We start from the raw sequence: 27,728 nt of genomic DNA, 5'->3' as shown, positions 1-27,728 counted from the left end.
ACCAAGGAAGTTACTGCTAAAATTCCACTGGCCTTTATTCCTGGGAGTAGGAATTCCAGAATGAAGTTGCAACTATTAAACCCTTTGTACTGTCACTGTGTGCATTGTATCTTAAAAGAATTTGTTCCTTATGCCATTTAGAGACACTCATAGAAAGATCCCTACCTGGGAGGGTTTTATAGTACGGCAACACTTTGGCTGCCAGCAGGTGGGAAGATTTGAGGAGAGGAGGATTCTATGAGTACCTTTCATAACACTCATATTTCAAAACAACTTCGGTTCTTTGGCAAAACATACTCTTCATTTGGTAAATGAGTATGATCTTTCATGATTAGTTCTGCCTGTACACGTTGTGTAAAAACAGTACCACACACCACGTGCCTTTTTTTCACATTCTCTCTGTGCACATATTGAGGTAAAATTGATAAACCCTCAGGTTCATCTGCAGGATAAATATGTCCTTTCTGACTTCTATGAGCCAAACAAGGTGCACCTTGCAAAACAGAGCCCCAACAATAAAAGAAGTGCTGTGACTCTTTTATGGATAAGGGTATTTCGGCATAAGCCCGTGCTTGAAAACTGAGGTCTGACATTTAACTGCAAGGGTCTTTGCAGCTCATGTTCCACACGTCGTTTTTATTTTTTTCCCGTGCAAATGAAACTTTGGCATTAACAGTACATCTGCTTGCTATTTTTTGAAATTAATGTCTCCCTAAGCATGTTTTGAATGGTCACTTTTTAATCATTTCACTTTTATCGATTGGAAATATTCTGGTGTTGGCTCTAAGAGGAAACTGACTATAGGCACAGTCAGTTTTATTGTGGCCTCTTTGATAATGGTAACAGAAAAGACGACAAGAGGATAAATGGAAGTTCCAAAGTACTGGAACATTCAAAGGTCTTTGAAAAGTTTATGTACAAGCACAGTTAAAGCTGTCATGCACCGAAGTGCCAAAAGACCTAGCAGTGAAGAATATTAATCTACTTTTATAAAATCAAAGGGTTCATATTTTTTGCTGTAAAGAAATAATTTGAATAAAATTTGACCCTTTCTACAATAGTCTGTGGGTCAAATTGAACCTACTATTAAAATTCTCTAATATCTTTCTTGTATTAGCATTTCAAAACTCAATTTAAATATTCACAGAGCTCTTTTTTTAATAAACTTAACAAAATTCAGGTAATTTCCTTCAACTTTCTTGATTGAAGGAAGGCAGTGAGTACAGATATAAAAAAGATGTACAGCTACGAGCAAAACCTGAAATCAATTATATATAAGAAATAACATAACACATGGAAAGAAATTAATCAAAAGGAAAAATTTCTGCTGTATGATTTTCTTGGTCTGCTACCTGCAGGCAAGGAACGTAAATGAAAAAAAAAAAAAAATCAGCATTCTTCTTACAGATAAGAGGAAAATTAATAAAAATGTTTCCTTCCTACCAGATCCCCTGATGCAACGTATGTTAAAAGTGAGTGGCTGCAGGAAGAACTTACGTGCTTAAAAATATCTTTTTTTTTTTTGGCTACAGAAATATACTTTTATACTTTATTCTTGCTGTTAAGCTCAGTTACATCAGGTTTGTGTGGATTTATAGTGTCCAGAGAGCAGCTCTTTTCCATTTCTTTTTCTATTAAGTTGGTCGTTAAATCATGGTCATAAAGCTTCTCCCAGTCTGAAAGTGAGAAATGGTTCATTCTGCTCGGGTGCCGCAATGAAGATGTAAGGAGTCGCTCACAAATCGGCACAATCTTCCAATCTGGACAAAACTTCTGAAGTTCAGCCAATTTACATAACAGACATTTACATAACGGGAGAGGTTCAATGTGCACAGGTAGCACTGCATCTCTTGAGTATAGCTATAACAAAATAACAGGAATTGGAGAAATAAGTTTGTTAAGCTAAATAGAAGACTCAATGGACTGAGGAGGGAAGGATTTGTTAAAAGTGGTAGCGGTTTGTTTGACAAGTATTGACCTTCTTAAATATACTTAAGTTTTTTTCTAAGCTGATATCTCAGCTTGTGCTTCAGTCACCTACTGCCAACAGCATGCTTATTTTGTAAGCTATTTCTACAGTGGTCTGTTTGTCAAGATTGGGTATTGCCATCTACCATCAAACAGAAGAGTATTTAGGTGCCTTGCTTGGCCCTTTCCTCTATTCTTATGGAAATAAGCGATTAAAATATTTTCAATTCTCACAGGGGGGAAGAGAGGGACAGTATTTTTTATGATGAGAATTGAAAATTGGGATCACTATTAACTAAAAGCCGAGAGAAGTAGGATGGACAGTCATAGGGTCAGTTGTTTGGGTGGGGGAGAAGCTAGCTCCGTAGGAAAATTTTATGACCATTTTCCTTTATTATCATATATGATGTTAGCTGCAGACTTGTGTACATCCATGTCTGTGATTCATGTAGATACCTCTAGTTGGAGGTTTTCCTACATGGGAATATTGAAAGTCTCAGTGATTGGACAGTATCTGGCAGTCCTAGTCCTTGATAGAAACTGAAAATGTATTCTGATTGCTACAGCATATATTCATTTCCTGTATTTTATCAGTCCATGTCTTCACCCTGGTTGAACATACAGGGTCTGGCATATTTGAGCCTGGACACTTAAGAAAAATTCTGCAAAACCCAAGAGAAAGCCAGCTTCCCAGCTAGGAACTTGGGAGTATATTTTTGGTAGTGTCTTATAAATTTTTTTCCCCAAAAGAAGGAGAAGCTGGATTCTTTCTGATGGGGTTGTTCAGATTGCTGTTAAACTTATCTCCAGGCTGCTGTAAAAGCATAGGGGTTGGAAACAACCAATCCTTTGAGTGAATTGAAAGGCTGAAGAAGCAGCTAAGAAGTCTTTTATAGAAATCTTCTGAGGAGAAAGCAAATTCTGAACTACCGTGTGGTGTCTTCACCCCCACTGCCATATTTAAAAGGAAATAAGTTGCAGCCTCTTTTATATTTTTAATGTTCCTGACTGAATTTTAAGGAAAAAAGTTCCCTATGTGTCTTCCACATGTGAATCAATATAAAGTGTTGCCTGCTGGTTTTCTTATGTAATTGTTTGTATTTAGAAGAAAATGTTCTTGTTGAAACAGGAGACAAATGGATTGATTTTTCTGCAGCTTTCCTCTCTGTAATCAAAGCATCACATACCTAGGTTTTACCGTAAGCTAAGGATAATCTGTGTGTGGCAACAATGAGTTTTCCTAGGAAATACTGGATAGATTACACAGAACATGCAAAATACATAACGTTGATCCAATGAGTTTCAGGCCTCTCTGATTTCTAGGAGTTCTTATTGTTTAATGCTACTACTAGTAATTATACTCATTAACCTCTCCCCAGCCACTCACTGTCAAGTATTGTAGGCTTTCTGAAGCATTCTTAATTTGTTAAGAGCACTGATTTATTTCACTACTCTGGGAGTGTAGGAGAATATTGGTAGGTGTGAAGGAAGCTAACCACTTAACATTTTCATGAGATAATTATTTCAATGATACTTTCCCACTGTAGGATGCGTGCATTTTAAGCGCAAAGCACTGGACAGGAAAGCATATAAGCATGTGCTTAATTTGAGCGTGCATTTAAGTGGTTTCATTTAGGGAGAAGTCTGATGAATTTGGCTATGAGAAATGATTACAGAATGAACTTACCCAGTTTAATGTTACTGAATTCCAATTATTTCATTACGGTTATAGTGCCATAAAATTGGAGTCATCCATTGCTCTATCAGGGCTAACATGCTCAAGGGGTCTGATGCTCAAATTTGTGTTCAGAGTGTTTATTGTAGCAAAAGCATCTTATGTTAAGTGAATGTAAATCTTTTTTTAGTTGTTCATTCTCACACTCTTCCATGTTATTAAAATTCTTACAGTGTTGGTTTTGTTTTGCTAAACGTGGCCTATCCTTTCAAGTGTTGAGGTAGCATCTGTTACTTATTGTGTAAAGATTGCCACTTAGCTAGCTATCTTTGTGTTTTTCTAGCTATACGTTTGCATTTATATTGAAGTGTATGACTATTTGAGAAAGATTTCTATATTTTTTAGCATTTAATATATTAATAGTGCTAAAAAATAAGTGCTTGAGTGTCTGTAAATCTGGTACAAATTAGGGAGCACAGTTCAGATTTCCCCACACTGTGCTGCCAAGTGGCCTCAATCAGAAGTAATTTTCTCCATGAAGGCACATGCAGCTCACTCGTCAGCCTCTCTTCAGTAGATATTGTTATTTGTATCAAATTATATGTGGTGATTTTTCGAAGGGGACTACTGTGTCCACTAAGCTGTATGGATTTCTGCCACATTGACTTCTTCGTTGCTGTCACTAATTGTACTGTTTTGTACTGCCTCTTGTTTATCTATGGTATTTGAAAAAATATTTGAGATTTATAGTTATATCAATAAATATTAATGAAGTAGAGTAAGGACCAAGTGAATAAGTAAACCACCAAACCCCTCAAAATCTCCTGTGTTGTGTACAAGACAAATATTTTCCTGTTTTAAAAAGGAAATAGTTTTGCCAGGGCTTCATGCAAAATCTAGAATGAAGTAATGGAGACTTCATTTGCCTTCAGTAAATTTAAGATTAGAAACTGGGTTTTTACCTAGTGCACTTGGGAATTCTTAATGTTTATCATGTAGCTAATCTGAAGTATTTCAGAATCACTCTCTTTAGATTACATCACATTCTTTTACAAAGTGCTAATAAGAAAAGGATTGCTGAAAGAAGACAAATATCTAGACTATCTCTCTGGAATTAACTATTCAACTAAACTCTCAGACCATTTCAGTTTGAAATTTTACTGTTTTATTTAAGAGTCTAATAATATCTCAGAGCTGTTTACTGTCAGATCACTGTGACACTCAGATGAATTTCAGCAGTAGGAATTATTTGGATTTGCATTGCTGTGTCATTATGGCAGTTGTTGGTTGTAATGTCACACTTAATCAGCAGGTATTGAAGAGCATTTTTCAGCAGAACAGGAATGGGACCTTGACCCTGTTCCAGTTGAAATAAAAGCAGACATAGTACATGTTGTGCCATAGGTGCTTAATAACATGATTGGTAGAAGTAATGAGTGTAATACTATTAAATTGAATGAAAAATTTAAAAGAAATGTGGAAGGTATAGTACTAAAGTAACTGACTAAGCTGTATTCAGACTGTTGAAGGTATTATATAAATATAATAACAACTGGGGGAAAAATCACTATCAGAGAAAACAGTTGAAAGAAACTCTGTTATTTTTAAAGGTGCTTTTGTGTTCTTGTTGTCTATGACTGTTTTTTAAAGTATTTTAAATCAGGGAAGAAGTTGAGTAGATCCTGTCTAGGTTGTTCCCTAGATAGAGGAGCTATTAAAATTTGAAAACCAACATATATGTTTTTGAACCAGATAAGTTGTTAGTTCTCTAGCTGACTTGATTTACTGATGTCAGCAAGAGGGTTTTGGAAGCATATGGCAAATTAGGCAAACATAAACCTGCAGAGTTTGTGTTTACGTTAGTCAAGAATATCTAATTCCATACAATCTTTATTGTGAGATTCTGAAAATTTATTTTTATTAATTGTCTATTTATGCCCAAGTAATTAGAAGGAGTAGTCGAGAACAGAGTTTAATCTGCTTATACTTTCTAGTAAGTGGCTTTTGATTTTGCTGCTTTCTTTAACCCACACTATGTTTGACTGATAATTAATAGCTGTAGAATCAGGCATTGATATTTCAGTTCACAGGAAACTAGCAACCAAGAAATACTTAATTTTGCTGTTATTTTTGTGGGCTGGTCTTACTCATGTTGAACAATGCCTTACTCTGCAGTTAAAGTTATCAGTTAAAATCGGGTTACCCATTTATACCTCTGCGCATGAGCTGAATGTATTTGAACACTTAAAAAATAAAAGGTGACTCAACATGAATAAGTCAGAATTTGTCCCAAGGATCAGGTTGTAGATGAGTGAATTAGACAAGGCAGCAGTGGCATGAAACAAAATATTTACGCACTGATCCCTCAATTTCGACAAATGTCATGCTGTTTTTTGGAGTACATCTGATGTCAGGCCTGGAGGTGAACTGTTACGTAAAGCTCTGATGCGTGCCCATATGCGGCTGGATAAACATCACTAGTTTTTATATGTGGGTTGGCATATGCAAAGCAAAACCTGGTATAGATGCATGCATACCTCTGGTCTCGTTTGGATGTGACACCATTTACATTTATGTTTTCAAATACTTGGGCACGTAACTTCAGGAAATGTTATATGCCTGTTCATACATAGGATGTATCTATGAAAGCATTTATCAAGAATATTTTTTTAGTCTGAGATTTGTTTAGAAAATAAAGTCTTAACCCACAAAATGACAGGGACTTGAACCTGCGCTGTGGAGCTGGTGCATACATTTTTTTCCTTCTGCCTTCTTGGAAACAGTGTCAATGGAAATGATAAGGTGTGTGTTTCCATGACTGCTGCAAACGAAAGCATACCAACTGCACTTCCATTCCTTTCTTAATTAACGTACGGTGATTATTAGCTTGCTGATTATGTACTGGTGACCTGATCAAACAAACTGATTTAACAACTAGAAACAGACCTGAATGTCATGTACACATGCCAGTTGGATTACTTGCAGGTATATTGCTTTGCTCTATTTTGCAAGATACTTACTGAAAAAGTTCAATGACAAAGAGCCAGTCATTCAGCAGGAAATTGATTTTCACTAAAATGTTGGCTGGAGTTTACATTTTTTCCCCCAAATTTAAAATATTTGGAAAATTTATTAAAGGCATATGGCTGCTTCTGAAATGATGCAAAGCATGGGATTTATACATCTTTATACATGGCAGTAATTTACATTTCTCTAAAATAGCATGGGTTTTGTTTCATTTCGTTTTTCCTTCCTAGTGTATTTATCCAGATTTTACTGGGAGTACACACCAATAAATGGCTCTACAGACAATGTCACATATTAATAGTAGTATAAAATATGAAAGGTATTTTTGACAGTTTGTGCAGAACCCCTTGTGCTTTCATTTCTGCCATGAAACTGGATACACATAAGGTTCCCAAACTGCCCACATTTAGCTGCAGCGCACCTCTCCAGAGTGTGCTAGTGCTTTGTTCTCCCTTCCATACAGTGTGATATCCACTCTTCATTCCCTGTGCGTATGCCCTTGCTGGATTTTTTCCCAACATGGCTAGAAGGTGCAATTAACAGTAATGGATACTTTGATAGTGAGATTTTTATTTCTTCAGCCATAATAATAGCCCCTTATTCTAGGAGATATATTGTTGAATGACAGCTAGCGTTGGTGAGTATGTGGCCACAAAAGTGGGTTCATTTGGTCAGATTCTCAGCTGGCACAAATAGTCATATTTCCATGAAAGATAGTAAGCTGTATTAATTTATGGAATCCCAGCTGGGAATCTCAGTCAATTTCAGTAAAAAGTAACCATCATATTCCTCTGAAGCAAGGATTACACAACCTAGCCTAAAGTGAATTTTGCTGTTTTAATAAATGTGGGTAGTCACTGGTTCATAATAAATTACGTTAAATTACAGTGTAGTCAATATTTGATTTCTTTTAAAAATTTATCCCTTCCTTTTCATCGAATGCAACAGAATCATTTATGTATTGTATCTCTGCGTGATAGATTATATAGGAATAGTGTGTTTAATACTGGAAAACTATCATATAAATACAAATTACATTTTTTTTCATTAGCTAGCTAGCTTTCATTTCGAGGAAGAAATACTCAGTCAATTATAAATGAGGCTGTGCTTTCATTGGAGAGTGAAATATGTATTTTTTTTTCAAGCCTCAACCATGTATAATGAAATCTCTCTTTTGAAATCCAGTCTTAAGATGGATTTTGAAACATACTGACATTTAATAAACTCTTAGTTAACTTAAAATATGTTCCGTTATTTCAAATCTGTATTTAAATCTAGGGTAAAATTCTACACCTGCACAATGGATGTCTTTAGCCAATAGTTACTATTAACCAATGATTCTGAAGTGTGTGTATATAAGAAAGAAGAAATTTTGAGTACATTCCAGTTGGTAACCTGGGTTTTATGTATTATAGATCTGTCAGGCACTGGCTCTTCAAGATCTGTAGCAGTAGTATGTCTAGGTAACTAGAAGAAGAATCAAAGCCCTCAGGCTGCCGTTCCTAGTTCAGACTCATACCCTGATTCTGTAACTGCCTTATGTTTCTGTAGCTCTCGGCTATTAGTTTACCACGACAATTGTTTGGCCTCTGTGAAATGAAGTGATAGTCTATCCGAGTCCTGTCTGTTGACTGGGAGTCTATTAGAGAGTCTAGCAAATGAATGGTCACGGATACCGTCAGGTGCTGGTTAAAGCAAAACAGCAGAATAAGCTGAAGTTTGTACTGTCAATACCTTTGTAGTAATTCACTGTCATCAGCACTGTTAACTTGAGAAATGAAGCATGTAAAGGGAGCCTATTAAGTACTGTAATTCAGCATCAAAAAACAATGACTAACAAACGAGAGAAGGCTCTTCACTGTTTACGTGTTTTTACAAATATAGCTTTGATTTCCATTGTTAGAACTGTCTGCTTTTAGTATTATTAATAGACATTATTAATAACACTTTGCATATTCTGATTTGAAGTCATCAGGAGAACAGTCACTTTCAATTTCAATTTCCATAAAATGTTATTTGTCCAATTCTAACAAATGCTGAGCACAGCCGTGGAAGGAAAAACTAGCTAAAGACCTCCAGTTATAAGTTCGCTAAGGTTTTATGTTACATTGTTGTGTTAGATGGTTTTGCCACAGTGTTCCTGATTCTTTTTAAAGGGCCCCTTGAGGATGCCATTGAGGATGAAGAAGAAGAGTGCCTGTCTGATGAAAATGATACTATCTCAAAAGAAGACTTTCCATTGGAGGAAAGCTTTTCTGCAGAGTTTGAGCCTGAAAATCTGAGCTGTGAAGAAGTGGAATACTTTTGTAATAAAGGTAATCATTATAGCCCACCTCTTGAGGCACTGCGGGCCAAACTGCATCTAATCAGTCAAAAAGATTTTTTGATTTAAAATGTACAAAAAGTCCTATTAATGTAGTACCTTAAAAATAGGAAAATGAGTCACTTGTGGAGTTAAGTCTGGTAAGGGGTAAATATTTAAATGTCTTGGAAGATGTACTTTTGAAGGAGGTGAATCGTCTTGCCTTTAATGTTTTGCTCCAAGAATGTTATTTTCTACGTATTTAAGTGTAGAGAACAGGCCTCAGAAGTCAATTATTATCAGATCCAAAGCTAGCAATGCAGCATGTCTGTTCATTGCTTCTTTGCCTAGGAAACATTGCTAGAAAAACAGATTGTGTCTGTAGATTCTAGGATTAAAATAGAGCTTATTATAGAACTTATTATGCATGGTAGAAAACTAGTGATTTTTGAAAGGATAACTTTTAAAGTTGCAGATGCCTATTTGGTGCATTCGTTACTTGCAAATTATTGAAGATAGAGGTATTTTAGCATAAGCCACACCAATTCATTCTTACCCAGTGTTCAGTCTGCAAGGTTGTGTTTCCCATTCAGCTGACAGAAAAAGCGTACTATCATGTACTGTTATTTAGAACATTGATTTAACCTTCCTCCTGCCAGATTTCCACTTGATTGCTTTATTGTTTGTCTTCTGCAGGTAAGGATGCCTATCAAATAGCTAGAATTGTTGTGGTGATGTTCTTCTGTCAGTCCACAACCCCCTCCGGCATTTGGATATTGATAATTGTTCTGTCTTTCTGTTCTTTCTCAGATATTGCCATACATTTTCTCATGATAGTTTGTTACGCTCCAGTTTTTGTGTTATTTTCATCTGTCCTGGACAAAGTAGAATAAATCTGTTTGAATAGTCAAATGTTATGAATGCAGAATATTAGTCTTTCCTAGAGAGTCTTCAGTAACGTGTAGGGAAAGCATGAAGATGTATTTTCTACATGTCCTCATGTCATGGTTTAACCCCAGTCACTAACCAATTACTACACAGCCGCTTGCTCACCCTCTCCCCCAGCTCTGGTGGGAGGGGGAGAGGATCAGGAAAAAAACAGTAAAACGTGTATTGAGATAAAGGCAGTTTAATAGACCAACAAATGAAGAGAAAATAACAGTAGTAGTAGTAGCAGCAGTAGTACTAGTAGTAACAATAAAAATCAGAATCAGAATCAGAATCAGAATCAGAATCAGAATAGAAGAATATACAAAACAAGTGATGGACAATACCGTTGCCCACCACCTGCTGACTGATGTCCAGCCTGTCCCCAAGCAGCAATCTGTGCCCCCTGGCCAACTGCCCACAGTTTATATGCTGAGCATGATGTCATATGGTATGGAATATCCCTTCGGCCAGTTGGGGTCAGGTCTCCTGACTGTGCACCCTCCCAGCTTCTGGTGCACCTCCTCACTGGCAAGAGCATAAGAAGCTGAAAAGTCCTTGACTTAGTATAAGCACTACTTAGCAACAACTAAAACATCAGTGCGTTATCAACATCCTAAATCCAAAACACGCACTGTACCAGCTACTAGAAAGAAAATTAACTCTATGCCAGCTGAAATGAGGACTCGTCGATGTAGTTTACAAACTTTTGAAAAAAAATTTACTTTTTGCGCTACAGGTTCTTGGTATTTAGTAAGCCATCCCAAGGGATCAAAACAGTCTAGTCAATAGTTTAGAGTTCAGCTGCTACACATCTTACTGTGAAGCAAGAGAGACCAGATAATGAATGGAAATGCTTTACAAACGGGGGGAGTTAAGTACTATTATAACTGTGCTGTAAACAAATACTACAATTACTGTGCATTCACATGTTCACATGCCCCTCAGACACCATTTTCCTTAGCTGAAAAGAAGTACTGTTCCTGTTACTGGCATTACTAAGTAATTATTTAAACCAGTATTTGCATGATTGTTGTACTGGCGTCTCTTGAGTTCCTTCTGTCAGCAATGGAAGACTATGCACCACTATCAGTTCATATCAGTTTGATTTAGTTATTTCTTTTTGCTGCACTTCCAGGCTCCACCAATGGAAATCCTACTGTTTTGGGTGAAATTCAGAAAAAGACATGATTTTTCTTGTTTGTTTATAGCAATCAACTTTGCAAATTCATGTTGAATTTTGAGTTATCTTGAAATAACTTCCCTTTAATGAACACATCATTCAGGGAAAACACTGAATCCGGGCCACTGTATTAAATAAGATCAGGAATTAAATAGGAATACATTTAAATCTGAATCTTGATTATCACATGTTTTATTAAGGACATCTGCTGATTTCTCAAGCTGAATACCTTTGACTCCCCAGCAGTTCTTTTTCCAAGTGTGTTCTAGCTATAAAAGAATCTTAAACCTATCCACTCAGCTGCTGCAGAAGAAAAGTTGAAAAGGAAATTTCTGAGAATAAAGGGGCACATGAAACCCCTAATCTACTTCCAGCTGAGGCAGTGTGACAGAAAGCCCCACTTTGAAGTAAGTTGAGAATATCCCTGGAAGAGAATGGAATGGGAGGCTAGAAATGTATTGCTTTTTATTAATGTCTCAACTTCTGTAGAATGTCCTGCTTCTTCAGTGTCACATCTTAAGGTCCATTAGCATGAAGCCATGTATGTTTTTCTGAGGATAAAACCCAAGAAGACAAAACTAATCTGGAAAGCAAATAAATTTCTTTTGTGCCCTTGTCTTAGTGGAAGGGTTTTGACTGTATTATATAGTAAATACTAAAAGTGAGAGTAATTCTCATGATTTTTGTCATGAATCTGTTAATCATTCATAAGCTTTTTTTCTCTTTGTAGTGCTTCAGTATTGAAAGTAAAAGATGATATAAGAAATAAGTTTTTTTCCGTAAAACTATTTTTTCTTTAACGTCATAGAATCATAGAATGTCCTGAGTTGGAAGGGACCCACAAAGATCATCAGCTCCAACTCCTGTCCCTGCACAGGACAACCCCAAATTCACACCCTATCTCTGAGGGCATTGTCCAAGTGCTTCTTGAATAGCGTCAGGCTTGGCGCCGTGACTGCCTCCCTGGGGAGCCTGTTCCAGTGCTCCACCACCCTCTGGGTGAAGAACCTTTTCCTAATATCCAACATAAACATCCCCGGGCACATCTTCCCACTATATTCAGCGCTTGTCAGGCCTCACCTGGAGTACTGTGTACAGTTCTGGTCCCCGCTATACAAAAACGATGTGGACAGGCTGGAAGGGGTCCAGAGGAGGGTCACCAAGATGATCAGAGGACTGGGAAGCTGCCATACAAGGATAGGCTGGGAGAACTGGGTTTGTTCAGCCTTGAGAAAAGGAGGCTCAGAGGGGATCTCATCACCATGTACCAGTACTTCAGGGGTAGCTACAAAGAAGATGGAGACTCCCTATTCACAAGGAGTCCCATGGAGAGGACAAGGGGGAATGGACACAAGTTGCTCTTGGGGAGATTCCGATTGGACACGAGAGGGAAACTTTTCACAGTGGGGACAGTCAACCATTGGAATAACCTCCCCAGGGAAGAGGTTGACTCGGCCACGCTGGACACTTTTAAGATTTGGCTGGACAGGGTGCTGGGCCATCTTGTTTAGACTGTGCTCTTCCTAGAAAGGTTGGACTAGGTGATCCCTGAGGTCCCTTCCAACCTGTGATTCTGTGATTCTGTGATCTTCCTGCCATTCCCTCGGGTCCTATCATTGGTCACCAGGGACGAGAGATCAGCACTTGCCCCTCCTCCTCCCCTTGTGAGGAAGCTGCAGACCATGATGAGGTCTGCCCTCAGGCTCCTCTTCTCCAGGCTGAACAAACCAAGTCACTTCAGCCGCTCCTCATGTGGTTCCTCCTCTGAACCCTTCACCAACTTCGTGGCCCTTCTCTGGACACTTGAATAATCATGAATAAAAGCTTGGAAATGAGATACATACCAAATAGATTAGAGGGCAAATGAATGCATTCTAATTTCTGTTTTGAGGGCCTGACTTTCTGATTTGTGTTTTGTTCTTTGACGGTATAGGCAGCCTGTAAACCACAGATATCTTCAAAGGAGGGAAAACTAAGTGTAGGTGTGTGTTTTCTCATGCAACAGGTTTCCTTTTCCTGGAAAGTACCAGAATTGGCATTGGAATCCTTTATGCTATCTCTGCATTCACTGCTTGTTAGCATGGACCATTAAAGGTTCAAGAAAGTCAGGGGATTTTATTAGATATATTCATCTGTCCTGGCTCTCCATTTCCCTCCGCCGGGGTTTCTTCCTAGCTGACCCAGAACAAGAGGACAAATGAGCAGTGGAGCTTCCTGCAGGAATCAAGAGACACGGGCAACAAATGGCACAGTTGTTGGGGAGGAGGTGTTTTTGAGGCTTCACCCATGGTATGTTGGTCATACTTCCCCAGCTATGCAAAACCAAGCACCACCTAAAACCAGAGGCTTTTAACTGTCCAAACAAGACACTGAAAGCAAAAATTTACTGAACTTTAAATTCATCCAGATGAATGGAAGTAGAGGACATAACAAGTTCACAACTTGATGACTTTGGTTTTTTGACTGAAGAGATTTTCCTGTCAAACTATGCCTGATGGTGTTATAAGCAGAGAGCAGTCTCTTATTGTCTAAATTGCAAACAGCTAACCTTTATAAAGCCATACTTGTCATTCCCACCTTATTAATTTGGGTTTGAGAGATTGATTCAGAAGAACGGTTGCCAGAATTAGAAGGCAAAGGCAAAAGCCTCTGCAAAGTGTGAAGCAAATTAATCACATTGATTGAGCTACATGTCATTTACAACTTCTCCATTTTGAAAATTATGACTTTTGGCTATTATTTTTCCCTTCTCCTTTTACTCATTAATGGATTTTACGACAAGGAATCTGGAAAATTCCACCTCCCCCCCCCCCACTTTTGCAACACCACAAAATCACCAATTAACTTTGCTACATGTGAATAATTATTCCTATGTAGTCTTCATTTACACTTAAATGTGAAGAAGTGAACAGTGTTTAAGCATGTAAATATTAAAAGCAAAAATGGAAATCAGCAGCCTGCTATTTATCAGGGATCAATTTAAGCTTGCAGCTGTGAATTTTTAACCTTTTGGATGAAGTTTCCCATCCAAGAATGAATATTTTAGAAAAGCCTCAGAAGAGATGGCAGTTAGAAGTTTGATTTGTTTGCAGTTTTGACAGTCGGATTAGGGGAAAGAGAATGTTTTGGAAACAGCAATAATAATAACATGGTCCTAGTGTTCTTCCACTAGAAAGCTGCACTGCTCTCAGTCTTTGGAGTAGAAACAAAAGATTTGGTAGGAGGCAGCCTTGGTGATGATGCATTGTGTTTTGTCAGTTTGTGGCCTTTGAAAATTGCTGTTTATGCTTAGCTACTACAAATTTCTGCACTGCAGGTATCTGATGATGCTGTCCATACAAAGCCTGTATTAGCCTGGAACCTCCATTGCTGAAGATTTTTTTTAGTGTCCAGATAGCAGGTATCTGGAATCAATGTCTGTATCAGATTAAGATTAATTCAGATTAAATTCAGATCTGGAAGATTTATTAGAGAAGTGCCAGTATTTTGGTAGTCTGAATAAGGAGAAAATGGCCTGTCTCCCATGCAGAAGAGTGATAGACTAGATGGCTGAAAGCCTACTATAGAAGCTAGGAGATAGTACATACAGATTAACTTTTGCCTTTATAGGTCAGAATAAGAAATGAGGTGATGCTAACAGGGACAAGAGAAGAAGTGAGCTGGAGGCATGATGGGGTTATAAAAGCAGGAGGGCAAATACAAGGAGGGGGCATAAACAGCAGAATAGTACAAAAGCCAGGAAGTTGAAGGTGATGGGATGAAAAGCAAAGGACTAAATCAAGTTCATTTGGGCTGTGTAGTAGTTTATCATTGACTTTTCAGTCTCTGCTGTCATCCTGCCTAGATACGCTCAGGAAAATAAAAAAATATTCTCATCTATTACTTAGAAAGTTTGCCATACTCATATGGAATTGAGACCCCTTCTTTTCTGGAAACAGCAGGAGAATAGGAGCCTTGTCTACTTCGTAAGAGTGGGAACTGCCTAAGCAAATTACAGTTCCTTGTGACCTTCTTAGCAGAAGTGTTCAATGAGGGATTAACTTTCAAGGGAAAAGTTATCTTGAGCAATGAGAGAGATCACCTGAGATTAGTAGATAGTTAAGTGGCTGTGTTCAGAGAAGGAAAGAGGCAAGAGAAGACAATGGAGGAAGGACTATAATCAAGAGAGAAAATGTGGGACTGTTTCCAGAAGAAGAAGGAAAATGGAGGAATGTATGTTACCTGATAATTAGAGAAAGAAGCCATACCCATTTCTTGCTGCCATGCTTACCAGGACAATTTTGCTGAATTCTCCTGTTCTTTGCTTGTAGCATGGCTGTTGTGCTTGCTCCTCATGTTGTAGGCTTCCCATAGTTACTCCATCACAAGGCAGCGTGGGCACCAGCCCTCAGTGGAAGGGTGTTCAGTGGCCTTAGCACTACTGGTGGCAGACTGGAAAGAAATAGCTTCTGTTTCCCACTGTTAATTGTGCTTCAGCTGGTGACATAGGAAGATAGCGGGGATATATAAGATGGGATGAAGACTGATTGTTCCATGATGCAATAGTTTTAGGATGTATAGCACAAACTGCTATGTTTGGCCATAGCAAATCAGAGTGTTGATGCATGGTTGCAGTTCCTGATACATTTCTTGCCTTTATTTGTGGGGGAAGAGGGGGATGAGGGGAATCCAGTGCTGTCTGAAACTCATACACAGTTCTAAGTCAGCAAGAAGAGAACTTGGGGAATATATGGGCTTCTGCATACTGAGTGTATATCTGCTGCTGTATTCTTGTATTCTGCCTGGACAGGAGGGGATGAGCTCAGAACCTGATCCAGGTTTTCTGCTCATGAACAGTATTTTGTCACTAGCTTGACAGACCAGCTTAGGACTGGAATTTTTTATGTTAAACCATGTGACCTGATTGTGCAGCCAGGCTTGAGATTCAGGGAAACAGCTGCAGTGTGATTCTCCATATAAGAAAAAGCATATATATACAAAGCTAAGTTCTTCTGTGCATTAATCTTCCCCTTCCTACTTCATGTGCAAAGCTATCATGCTACCATCTATAATACCAGCCAAACTCTTAATATGCTGAAAATGATGTCTGTGTGTCCCTTTTTCCTCTGGAGTATGACTTTGTTGTGTGTATGCCTGTGTGCATCTGTGTAAATATTCTTTGCTTCTCTCATGTGAGTCATGTAATGACTAACAATATGCTTGCTATTTTCTGTTTCTGGATCCAAAAGTAGATTTATGCCTTCTTTACTTTTTTTTTTTAACCATAAACCTTTTAATCAATAATGTTTCTTTCCTTTTCAGTAATGGATTTCATGACAAATTTCTACCTCTTTTGCTATAGCAAGTGGAAGTAGGATCAGCATAAGGCAGCTATACCATAATCACTTTGAGCTTAATAAGGCAATCTTTACAGGCAACTTTGTTCTTATTTCTTAACGGGATTAAGAAGCTCAGCTCTTTAAATTCTTGCATATAACACTGACATTTCCAGGGTGCATTTGGACCAGGGAGTTCAAAGAGAAGGAATAAAAAAGAAAAGCCAATATGACTTTGTTTTTTACCTTGCTGGAGGAGCTGTTTGTGCAAATCGCCTATAAGCTTATTGACCTGAATCTTTGACTCCTTGTTTTCTCTGGATTTGGCTGGAGTGTAGACACTGATAGAGCACTGATAGAGGTGATTGCACAGCCCTCGGCTTTGCTTGGCACCAGACACCCCCCCTCCCTGCGCCTGACATTATCTTTCCCTGGCAATACTTCTGTTCTCCTGGAGCTCATATTCCTTTAATTTTTTTTTTATTTATTTTAATTCATTACATTTTCTTCATGTAGGCTTTCTGAGTAAATGAAGGACACATTAATTCTTTTTGGTGAGCAGAGACAGGAGAGGGCATGTATGTGTGATCATGTATTTTAATCTCCTAGGATAACGAGAATCTGCCTAAGAACTCACAGTGCTGCTCCTTAGTTACCTCTTACTGGCTTGTGTACATGTTTGTGAAACTGTGTCAGGTTCTCGTGTTCCCCAGGGGGAGGGTTCCTATACATTTATCTGTATCCCATTCAGCTGAAACAACTGAGTCCTGGGCATTTACCATACTTTTTGTTGGGTGCTGAATATGGACAAAGAAGGGAAGGGGGCTCTCTGATAATAGCCTTTGACGGGTACTAGTCAGAATTAGACTGGATCCTGGCAGGATGAAAGGAGATCCTTTTCTTCTGAACATTAGCATTTGCCTTGTGCTTTACCTCTCCTGCTTTCGAATTTCTTCCTGTTACTGGAGCTCAGAGGACCACCTGTTTTCTTGCTAAAAGAAAAAGGAGATATCTGAAAAAGTTGGAGTGATTTTTTTCACCATTCACTTGAGAGCATGGAAAGGCTTCCAGAATAACAATTACAAGATTGTCTATCCTATACTCTTTTCTATTTACTGCTAACGCATATGTAAACCTCTTGGGCCAAATTTTCGGTCCACCAGAAATCCATGTCGGTATTAAAATCAGCTTTAGTGGGATAAAAATTTGGCGTAAGTTAGACAAACAAACCCTTCTTTTAATCAAGAAATTAAATAATTGGTCATCAGGCAGAAAGCTATATCTCTAAAAGAAACCAGCAAGCTATGTTTGAAGAAGTAAATACATAGATCCAACTAGAAAATTTTATTTTCAGAATTATAAAGTGAGAGAAACACTTAAACAGCTTACTCAACTTTAAGCAGTTTATCAAAGCAAATCCAGCCTTTTCAGTCAGCATATTTTGGTTTTCTTAAGAACAATGAAATTGTGAATTCTATCACAGCTCTAAGGAAAGGGATTATTTGGTTACAACAAGTAGTGTAATGTCCCCTTTCTAGAAAGTCACAAACGTTCAATTTGGGTTGACTTAAATTTGAGCTAAAATTTGGTGGAATGTGAACTTAGAAGGATGGTCTTCTTTAACATCTGAAATGCACAAATGACAAATTTCACTGCATGTTTTTAGTTGATGTGTACTATACATCTATTACTAAATTTATTTATAATGAAGGTCCATTTTGCCTTTTTTTGTCTAACTTGGTATTCTTGACACAAAAATTCTGAATAGTTTTGAAGAGTTAGGAGACATTCCATGAAGAATTGTTGTCAGAACAGCTCCAAAAAGCAGAGTTGCTCACCGGCTGTGTACTATGTAAGTCAGCAGTGGGGATATTGGCAGTAATTTAGTTCTCAAAGGATCAGAAAAAATAAATGAAACAAATGCCACATTTATGACATCAATGGATAAATATTGATAAGAAATATTATTGCTGGATAGATTATTTATGATGGCTAAGTCTTTTTCTTGGGTTAGACTCATAGAAGTCTAGACTGTTTTTGAAACCATTTATAACACAGCATGTATGTGGAAACATACCTCCGATGACAGGGAATTGTCTGCTTTTGATACTGAAGCACCTGGAGTATTGATTACTTCACATAAAAGCATGAAACTGTTTATAACAAGGTAAATAAAATTTTCTCTTTGTCTATATTGCTAATCATTATGTAGCAGTGTGTGGAAATCACATGAAAATGGGGTGTGTATATGATAATGATTTGATCTGCGCATTATAAAATGAGATTTTCGTGGCTGGATGAAGAATTCTCGTAAGAGACAGTATTTCTGCAGTGGGGAAAGAACAGAATTATTATTTAATCTTAAGTCAAAATATGAACTTGCAGAAGAGTCCTCAGACTTAAGAGTTTGAAACTTGCTAGCATGTTTCTGAAGTAATCTCTCTGTTCTGGTGCAGGGTGTTTTAGAATCTCATGGATTGTCAATTACTTACATTGCAATAATTTTTGAAAATTACACTAACGAACAGTCTTTGTTTGGGGTGTCTAAATATCTTTAAAAATGTGCTTCTGCTGCTTTTCTAATCAAGTGCCTAGAGCTATGTAAGTTTGAGCCCCAGGTTGGTACTTGTATATGTCTAATAGAATTCTTGTATTTGAAGTTTTAATGGGGAAAGATTGGAAAGATGCAAGACATTTTTCTTTTTTTTTTCTTTAAATCTATAGAAGCTTTTGGGTAGCCACTATATCTGAATGATAGTCATTTGTAGTACTAGTGCCACAAGAGTTGCTCCCTAAAAATTACGATAAATATAAAACTCATTAATAGAAGGAAAGTCTGTAATGCAATTTAGAGAACACTTTCACTGTTCTGCAGGAAATACATTTGAATGAGTGATCCTTGTCTTGAAAGGACTTAAAAAGCAAACAGTGCAATAATGAGAACATATCAAACGTTTAGAGAAAAAGGAAGGCCAGACTCAGTCTAGATGAACTTGCTGCACAGCAGTGTCTTATCCCAGGAGAAAAGTGCCATAGCTGAAACGGTTAGAAATAATTGACGCTGTTTTTTAACATGATCACGGTGCTGAAATGTCATTGTGTCAAGATGTCGTTTTGTTAAACAAAGTGATGATTTTAATACCATTACTTTGGAGAGTTAACAGCTTGCACACATGTAGGTACTCACCAACACATGGGTATTCATAGACCTTTCCTAAAAGTTAGGATAAAAGACAGTGCATTATTTCTGACATTTGCTGGATAAATAATTTTAAGAGTGCTTAGGGCAACTAGGAACATACAGTTATTTCAAATGAGATTTATCCCAGGAGAAATTATGATTGTTAATCAGCATGACAGAAAACAATAATTGCTTGCAAAGAAGCAAAGTATTGAGATGATTAATACAATCTGAAATAAAATGCAGTGGATTAACATGTACAAATGCTGGTTTCTTTCAGGTATGTTAACACATCAATCGTCTGAGGGCCAGATTTTGCTCAAACTTGCTGCTTTTGTATAGTAAAGTGTCTCAGTTGACTTTGGTGGGCTTCACTGAAATTATTTCTCGTGTACACCAGATGAGTTGATAACAGTATCTGGTAGGCACAGCACCAGATCTCTGTCTCTGTCTCTCTGTCCATGCAAGGCTTCTAGAATAAACCCATTCGCATAACACTGTAGCCACTGTAGTTTACCTTGTCCTCGCACCAGATGCCAAATATGGCAAAGTGTGGAAACATCCTTCCCAATTTATTTAGTATCTTTACGCTCAGAGTTCAATTTCCATACCAAAATCTTAAAGGGTTTTTTTTTTTTGCTTTAGTTACATTTTTTATACCCAGAATATTTTATGTCTGCTGAAAACCTGCATTGCTATTAAAATGAGAGACTTCTGCTTGTTAAATACATCATAGAATCCTTTAAAAACAGCTAATCCATAAGAAGGACAGTTAAGTCCTGTTAGATGTCATTGGTATTCTTAAGAATAGCGTGTGCTGCCAAAAAGTAAGTTACATTAAATGAATTAAGTATATTGTATTTGTATTTTAAGTTGTATATGGTTTATTTCAAAGTTACATGACTGTTGTTTCTGAAGAGAGGTTCCTGGCAAGGATTCTGGTCTTCCAGTGTGTTTTTTAGGATTCAAGAGAAGATTATCAGTGTGTGTAAGCTGCGTTAGTGGTCCTGTCACAGTAGGCACTGTGATAAAGCAAATAACAAAGGATAATTTTTGGATGCTAATTTATAGTTTCTGAGGCTCTGGCATCTAGTTCATTTGTACTGCCTCAGAATCCTTCTTTAGTTGGATCTGGAATTATCGCTGCTGTAGGCTGCAGCAGAAAGAAGGAAATGGCCCCTTCCCCCATGTCCCTAAAACATCCTAATCCTGCCCCTTCACAACCAGTCGCGCTGGCCTGTTAACATACATAAGGATATGCACCTTGCTGAATTAAAGTCTACAGTGAGCGACTCCCCAAGTCTCTGCATCACATCTGCTTTCTCTTTTGGCAATGCAGAACGCTACAGGCTTCGTAACAATTTATTTCTGAATTGATTTATTATAATTGAGAAGTGATGTTTCACACTGAACAGCTGTATTAGGATGCTAACAATTTAAGTTTACATTTATGCTGCCAGGAAGAATGAGCACAAACTGAATTTCAAACTTTTAATGTTCACTCACTTTAATATAAGCTGCTGTGTGCTGTTTGTGACTGGTACAGTCCTTCACCCAAAGCTATTTTGTCTGATGATAAAACCATGAGTGTATGAAGCTTGCACATTTTTCATCTCTTTTATGACCTTATCTTTTGTGAGCGGCTTCTCTGAAAGTATCCTAACTATAGGAAGCACCTGGCAAACATATATGATATCTATGCTGTGATAAGCAGTTGTGAACAAGAAAGTAGATCTGTCAGTTCTGAACTGTTCATTGTTAAAAATACTTTGTTGATTTAGCTGATTGCAAAATACATTATAGAGTGACTAACAGCTGCTATAACATTCCTAGTCGAGAAAGTTCAATAGTTACATTGTACGAGAGTTTCTGCAAGAGCCTAATATTGATGGGAACAACACAGATTAAAACAGCTGGGTTGAGAAGCACTGCTAACCCACATGCTCCTTTAAAATATCACAACTACTTGTCCTACAGGCTTATTAAGTACAAATTGGGAAGTCTTTAATTTGTTAAAAGATTAAAGTGAAATTGCTTGTTAATATTAAAGTCTCTCTTCTCCTCCTCGTCAGTATTGTCAGAAATGTTAGAGTTCTCCCTCTCATGTTTCTGGTAATGTGTCTTTTACAGTCTTCAGATTCCCTGACCAGCTGTAGCACCTTGAATTACAGTTGTTCAGTGTGTTGGCTTGGATAAACCCTAGGATAAAAAAAAACACATTAAAAAAACTTGAACTGTTTTTGAAGAGCAACAGAAACAGTTAATGCTGGCAAGAAATAGTAAGGTCAAGTGAAAATTCTATTCATATTACAGGATTGAAGTTGTTTGAATAAGACTTTTTTCTCTTAGTTAAGCAGTATTTTGTGTATTCAGCACTTTATCGTAGGCAGAGATTTGTTTCACCTAACTTTAGCTGGCTAAAGATAGGTTCCTAGTCTAAGCTGTGTGTTTCAGAGGATGATTCATTTCAACTGTCTCAGACACCAAGAGGGGTCTTGTATCTCAGGCATCCTCAAATAGATGAGTCACTGTGAAGTTTTCTCTCTTCCCTGTCTATAGGAGCGCCTGCATAATTAGTCTGGACTAGCTTAACTTTCGGACATCTAAGGTTAGAGGAGATGAATTCTGCCCAAAGTGGAGCTTTAATACCAAATCTAGAGAAATAGCTGAAAGTCCAGTAGGCTTAACTAACTCATGACTAAACGTACTATATGATATTATAGATTCTTGCTCGTATGACTCTTTTTTCATGTGATAGTGTTCTTTTAAAGGACAGAATTCAAGTTGTCAGAAAGAAAACTTAAACAGAAGCAGGTTTCCTTCATTTCAGAGCATTTATCATTGCTGGTACTTCTATACCACTCTGGTGTTGATGGCAAGAAGTTATTTCTCCTTTAACTTAAAAATAAAACGTAGTTGAGCAGCAAAGTGAAGAAATAAGCATGAGAAAAAAACAAAACAGTGGGATTAAAAAGGAATTGACATGTTCTTAGCAAAGTGAGTAGTATATATAAAGCAAAAGCACTTGATTTGACTTGGAAGAAAGTAAAAAATCATCCTGGATCCAATTAAATGTTTACACCTGTAAATTGAAGAAAAATGTAATCAGTTTTAAAATAAATATAAAACATAGTGTTATTGTAACTGGAAAATAGTCAGTGAATGAACAAAAAGAGTAAACAAAGAAAGAAAATAAATTCTGTAAGGAAATATACTCCTTTGTGCTAAACAAATGTTAGCTGCTAAAGTGGCATTAAGTAAGGGGAAAGAAAAGAAAAAAGCCTGAGATGTTTTTTTGTTATCAGCTCTTGTGCTAAGCCTCCTTTTGGCTTCTTAAAGTTGCAGTGTCTCCAGCACATTGGTTGACTTGGTTGTCCGCTTTTATCTGACCTTGCTGCTCAGCTGAGCCTGGGATAGACTTGCTTCACTGATGGATGCTGAAGCCCACAGTAATGTACTGTTGGTTTCACAAGCAGATTGCCTCAGTACAGAGGGCAGGTAGTATGGGGGAACAGGAGAAATCCATGTGGTGATATTTCAGGTGTGTAATGTATGGACTTGGTAGTCAGTGAATAGTAGAAAATGTCCATGAAAATAATGAAAAGTACGTCTAGATGCAAAACAAAAAAGTTTTCCTTAATGTAAATTCTGCACATTTTGTTATACTCTGTTTGTACTGGACATGCATGAATTCATGAAAACGTGATTATGAAAAACATGTAACACCATACTTCACGAAACACTGAAAAAGCAAGTTAATGAAATGTTAAACTATCTGCTAACATAAATTTTTAGATCTTTCCTCATCTCCCAAATAATTACTGTGCGCTCTAAGTTGTATACCGTAGCTGTAATTGTGTCCTTCTTTTGACCTTCAGCCCCATCTTTTCTCATAAGTTTCTCCTCCTCTTTCAATTCTAATAGTTTTGTTTGTTTGATGTTCTGGTTGGTTGCATTGATTGAAAGAATGCTCAAATTTGCATGCTAACGCCAGGTTTGCATATATTATAAATTGGAAAAACTTTTATATTTTGGAGCTAAAGTTTTCCATGCTTGGGCTCTATCTAGGAGAATTATTATTATTTCTAAACGTATTTGTTGTTATTGTTCTGATGTAGTCCATAGAGATCTATTGTTTACAATGGAAGAAAACCATTTTTTTTAAGTGCAAAAATTCCATGCAAAAAAACATCTTAAGAGCTTCCTATGGTGTTTATACAGCTTCAGTTAGAAACTCATAATCAGAATTGCCCTTGCTGTGTAGTGCTTTCCAACATTTTGGAAAAAACTGGAGCTGATCTTGTCAGGTTTGAACCTTGGGAAGTTGTCATTTGTGTCTCTCTAATAAAGAACAATTTGTTACAGTGCTAAGTAGCTATGAAGGTCAAAATATGAAGGTGAAAATACCTGATAGGTTCTTCAGTCCACCCAAAAAAAGCAGATTTCTGTTTGGTTACTACAAAGTAACTGTACTAATGTTAATTCAAAATAGGGTAGTTGGTTGAAAAATAATTGCTAAAACTACTCACAGGAAACTTGATAGCTTTTTCAGCATGTGAGTGTTCAGGATGGTCTTCTGAAGCTAACTTCAGATTGTACTGATGCACATGAACTTCAGATGCCTGGATAAAATTATACAGTGTGTTTGACAGAAAAATTATACTAGATATTAATGATATCTTGTAGCATTAAGTGCCTATGAATACACTGGCCTATATTTTTCTTATTGCAAATGCACCAACCTTTATTTTTGTTGTAGGAGTCCGGAGTGAATATACTGTTGTGTTTGTGTGTAAAGTAGTTGACCGGGCTCTTATACTTAGGAGTTGAAAACCTGTTTGTTTTATGAACACAGGGAAGAATGTGTTATTACAAGATGTTACATGTGCACATGAAGTTAATACTTTATAGTGTTTGTATATAATCATGTACTTGAAAACTCTGGGTCACAAGCTTATCTGGTATAAATATAGCTCCAGTGATAACATATGGGGATCTGGCATGGCTTGTTGTAATCACATTTCTTTACCTATGTTGCTAATAAAAGCTTTTGTTATCATGAGTGGGGAAAAAATTACAAGTTACTGCTTAATTGCTGTGCTTTTTGTTCCTTCTTGCCCTGCTATTGTCAAAGCAACAAACAGTCTGGTTTTCAGATTCTAAAATACCAAGCCACTTTTCTGTGGGACAATTTTTAAAAAAGTGGGCTTCAATATTGCTAAAAAAAATTTTAAAAACAGTGACTCAGTCCTGTTTGACTGATGTAGTTAATTCTGTAGGCTTGATTTTTGTATTGTTCATAGTATCTTCTCATGCAAGAGTTTCTTGGGTTGATTAGTAGTATTAAAAAAAAAAAAAAAAAAAAAAGTCTACCAATACAGTAAAGTACTGGCCTGGATAAGCACTCGACCATGTCATTTAACACATTACTGAGGCCAGACTATTTTGTGTTAATACCTGAACCCCTCATCTTCAATAGAATTTTTCATAGTGGTTATTTCAAAGTATTTTTGCATGGAGCTTGCCTAGAATCGTTGTTTAAGTGAAATAACTGCACTTTCAACACGGAATTCTTCAAATAATAATTAAAAGGTCGTCTCTAAAAATTTAACCTTATCATAATTTTCAGTGTGTCCTGTATACAGCCTTAGAGTGGATAGTTACTGAAGGCCGACAGACATTTTCAGGTACTTCTGGATATTTTAAAATTGATCCAAATGTTGCATTTCTTTAGATAAAGTTTGGTAGGGAGAAAATGATCATAGGGTCTTCTGGTAGCTTATAACCTTTAAGGGCAAATTCCTTAAATGCCAAAATACCACAGAGTAGATTGCCTGAAAAGCCAGAATGTTTAGTGGGCCAGGTTTTTGTACTGAGTGTTATTAATCTGCAATGCGTAAGAAGCAGTTCGGTGTTGATTCAGGAAAACACATAACTGAAAGTGTGTGTTCCTGGGGAGTAGCTAGCTGATTTATTTCTTTAATTTGTGCGTACAAACTTAATGACTTTTTTGTGCATTGATTTGCAGAACTAGGTGCAAGTTGTGGTTCTGGTTTTTTAAGCTTATGGAGTAAACACTGATTTCCAACATTTTGTCTCTCCACAAAACTGCAAGGATTGGATACTCAAGGCTTGTTTGAGTCACTGGTAACTCACAGGTGTTTATGTGTCTAATAATATTTTTTTTCATTTTCTCTCTGTTTATAGACATGCATATGTTTTCAGTTAGGCATGTAAGGAGTTTTTTGGATGGTGTGGGAGCTCTGCCTAAAAGTCACTATTGAAACATGTCAATACTGTATTTCTTTGTTTTTTTCAGGCAATGAAGAAGGCATCCAGGAGGCAGCAGAATCTGATGGTGATGCAAGGTCAGAGAAACCAGGGCAGCTTGCTGTGGACCCTGAAGATTGGGATGGGCCAGGTAGGAAGAAACAACTGAAAGCCAAGAGAAATTTCTTAAACTAGAATCCAGTATTTTTTAATATTATTATTTTAGTACATGTGTTATGCTTTGTATTGATTTTTAATGGACTATTTCCTCTATGATCCTTTGGAGTCCAGGATATTGACAGATAAGTACTAAGATAAAGTTCTTCAGTGAAAAATGGTTTTGGCTATACAGTTTTGTAAATTGTTCAACATAAAATGCCTTTCGTACCTGCTTGGTATAAAGGAAAATGTTGCTGCTTAGAATTTTAGGATTAAAATTTATCAGTGATTTCTCAGTTCCATAGTTGTAGCAGCTTTTCTGCTCTGTTTTCTGAGGCCAGAAAACCAACCAAACACCTACTTTGTGCCTACACTTAGCAACATGTTGAGTTTAACAAATTGGTATGGTATCTACTAACATTTTCAAGGATGTTGTCTACCTGGTTTAGCCTGATAAAAATAATTTTGGACACCTGGTCATTGATTCAGTTGAAAGAGAGACTCTTAGATTGCAGTGAAGTGCTAGAACTTCACCATAAAACAGTAATTCACAGTAACATTTTCTATTATACACAGTGAAGATGGTGCAAGTGTGACATTGCTAAGATGTAAGATGTGATGGTAACATGGGAATACTTTCCAAGCATCTGTTCAATATAATATGTAAAACCTCTGTGGTACTGTAAAAGTACCTAAGACAAAGGGGTAAATTGTATTTCTCAATCAGGCAATTCTGCATTTGAATTCAATGCAATGTTTTCATGGATGTGGACTCTGGAATGGGCCTTAAAAAGTCCATTATACTGACTATATTTTAATAATGCTGTTGAAAAATGTGCATCTGAAGCCAAGCAATCTCTCAGAATATCTGTATCTCTTACGGAAATTTTCCCTAAAAAGGATGAGCACATCAGAAAAGAGTTCCAGAAGCATTCTATCAATAATTTATAACACAATAATGATATTTCCTTAGAAAAAATCCTATATTTCAATCACATTTTCATTCTTCCTTGATTTTGCAAATTACTATATGCTATTCTGAAGAGAAGAACAAAACTAATGGTAATTTTCTGAAACCAGTAGCTGGAAAATATGATGCAAACAAAAAGGAAGACATAGTATATATAATTATGATGATGCCATTTAAAATGTTTTTAATGGTAATACAGAAATAAGTTGATATTCTATATAAAGCAGTATGGTGTAAGAAAACAAGATTTAGTGTTAAAATACACTACATCTAAAAGAATACAGAAGACATCTTTGGGTGCAGCAGAATGGCCTTTTCCAGCTTCATAGCAGACTTAAAGGCTGTCAGGGATTAACATATGACTTGTTTTTATTTTAATTATAACTAATCTCATATCTGAAATTGGCAATTTTTTGTTGCTTCTTTGTTTTTAGTGTATTTCAACATAGTTGAATACGCATTTTGCAGGCTGTTACAACTTTTTATATGAGCTATCTTACACAAAAGTTTCAGAGACATCTTTTATGACAGTAAGGAGTAGAATGAGGGTTTTTTTATTTTCTTGGGAAAAAAATTTCAGTTAAACAGTAAGACATGTATTTCCTGTAATATTTGGTGGTAGTTTTGACATGGGATAAGATGGAAATCAAAGCTGAATGTGGGAAAATTCCTTTTGACTTCAGAAATCTGATGACCACCAACATGAAACAAGCAGCTCTATTTTATTTAAATATTGGTTCTTTACAAGGGT

At 36.9% G+C, this 27,728-nt stretch overlaps 1 protein-coding gene across 3 annotated transcripts in view; it reads left to right on the top strand.

Annotated features, from left to right (window-relative positions):
- The window catches only part of ZFPM2 (zinc finger protein, FOG family member 2), a 322,358-nt gene that overhangs the window by 58,810 nt on the left and 235,820 nt on the right, over positions 1-27,728 (top strand). Inside the window, exons 2-3 of one of the 3 annotated variants that reach the window (XM_064442246.1) lie at positions 8,827-8,985; positions 25,898-25,999. The exons of 1 other annotated variant lie outside the window; for it this stretch is intronic. In XM_064442246.1, the coding sequence (XP_064298316.1) occupies positions 8,827-8,985; positions 25,898-25,999 (261 nt within the window). The remainder of the gene's footprint in view (positions 1-8,826; positions 8,986-25,897; positions 26,000-27,728) is intronic. One more of the 3 variants, XM_064442247.1, reaches the window with a different exon arrangement.

Source organism: Phalacrocorax carbo, chromosome 2 (assembly GCF_963921805.1).
Source record: "Phalacrocorax carbo chromosome 2, bPhaCar2.1, whole genome shotgun sequence".
NCBI lineage: Eukaryota > Metazoa > Chordata > Aves > Suliformes > Phalacrocoracidae > Phalacrocorax > Phalacrocorax carbo.
Note: the sequence above shows the minus strand (reverse complement) of the source record. Positions and strands in the feature narration are given on the sequence as shown.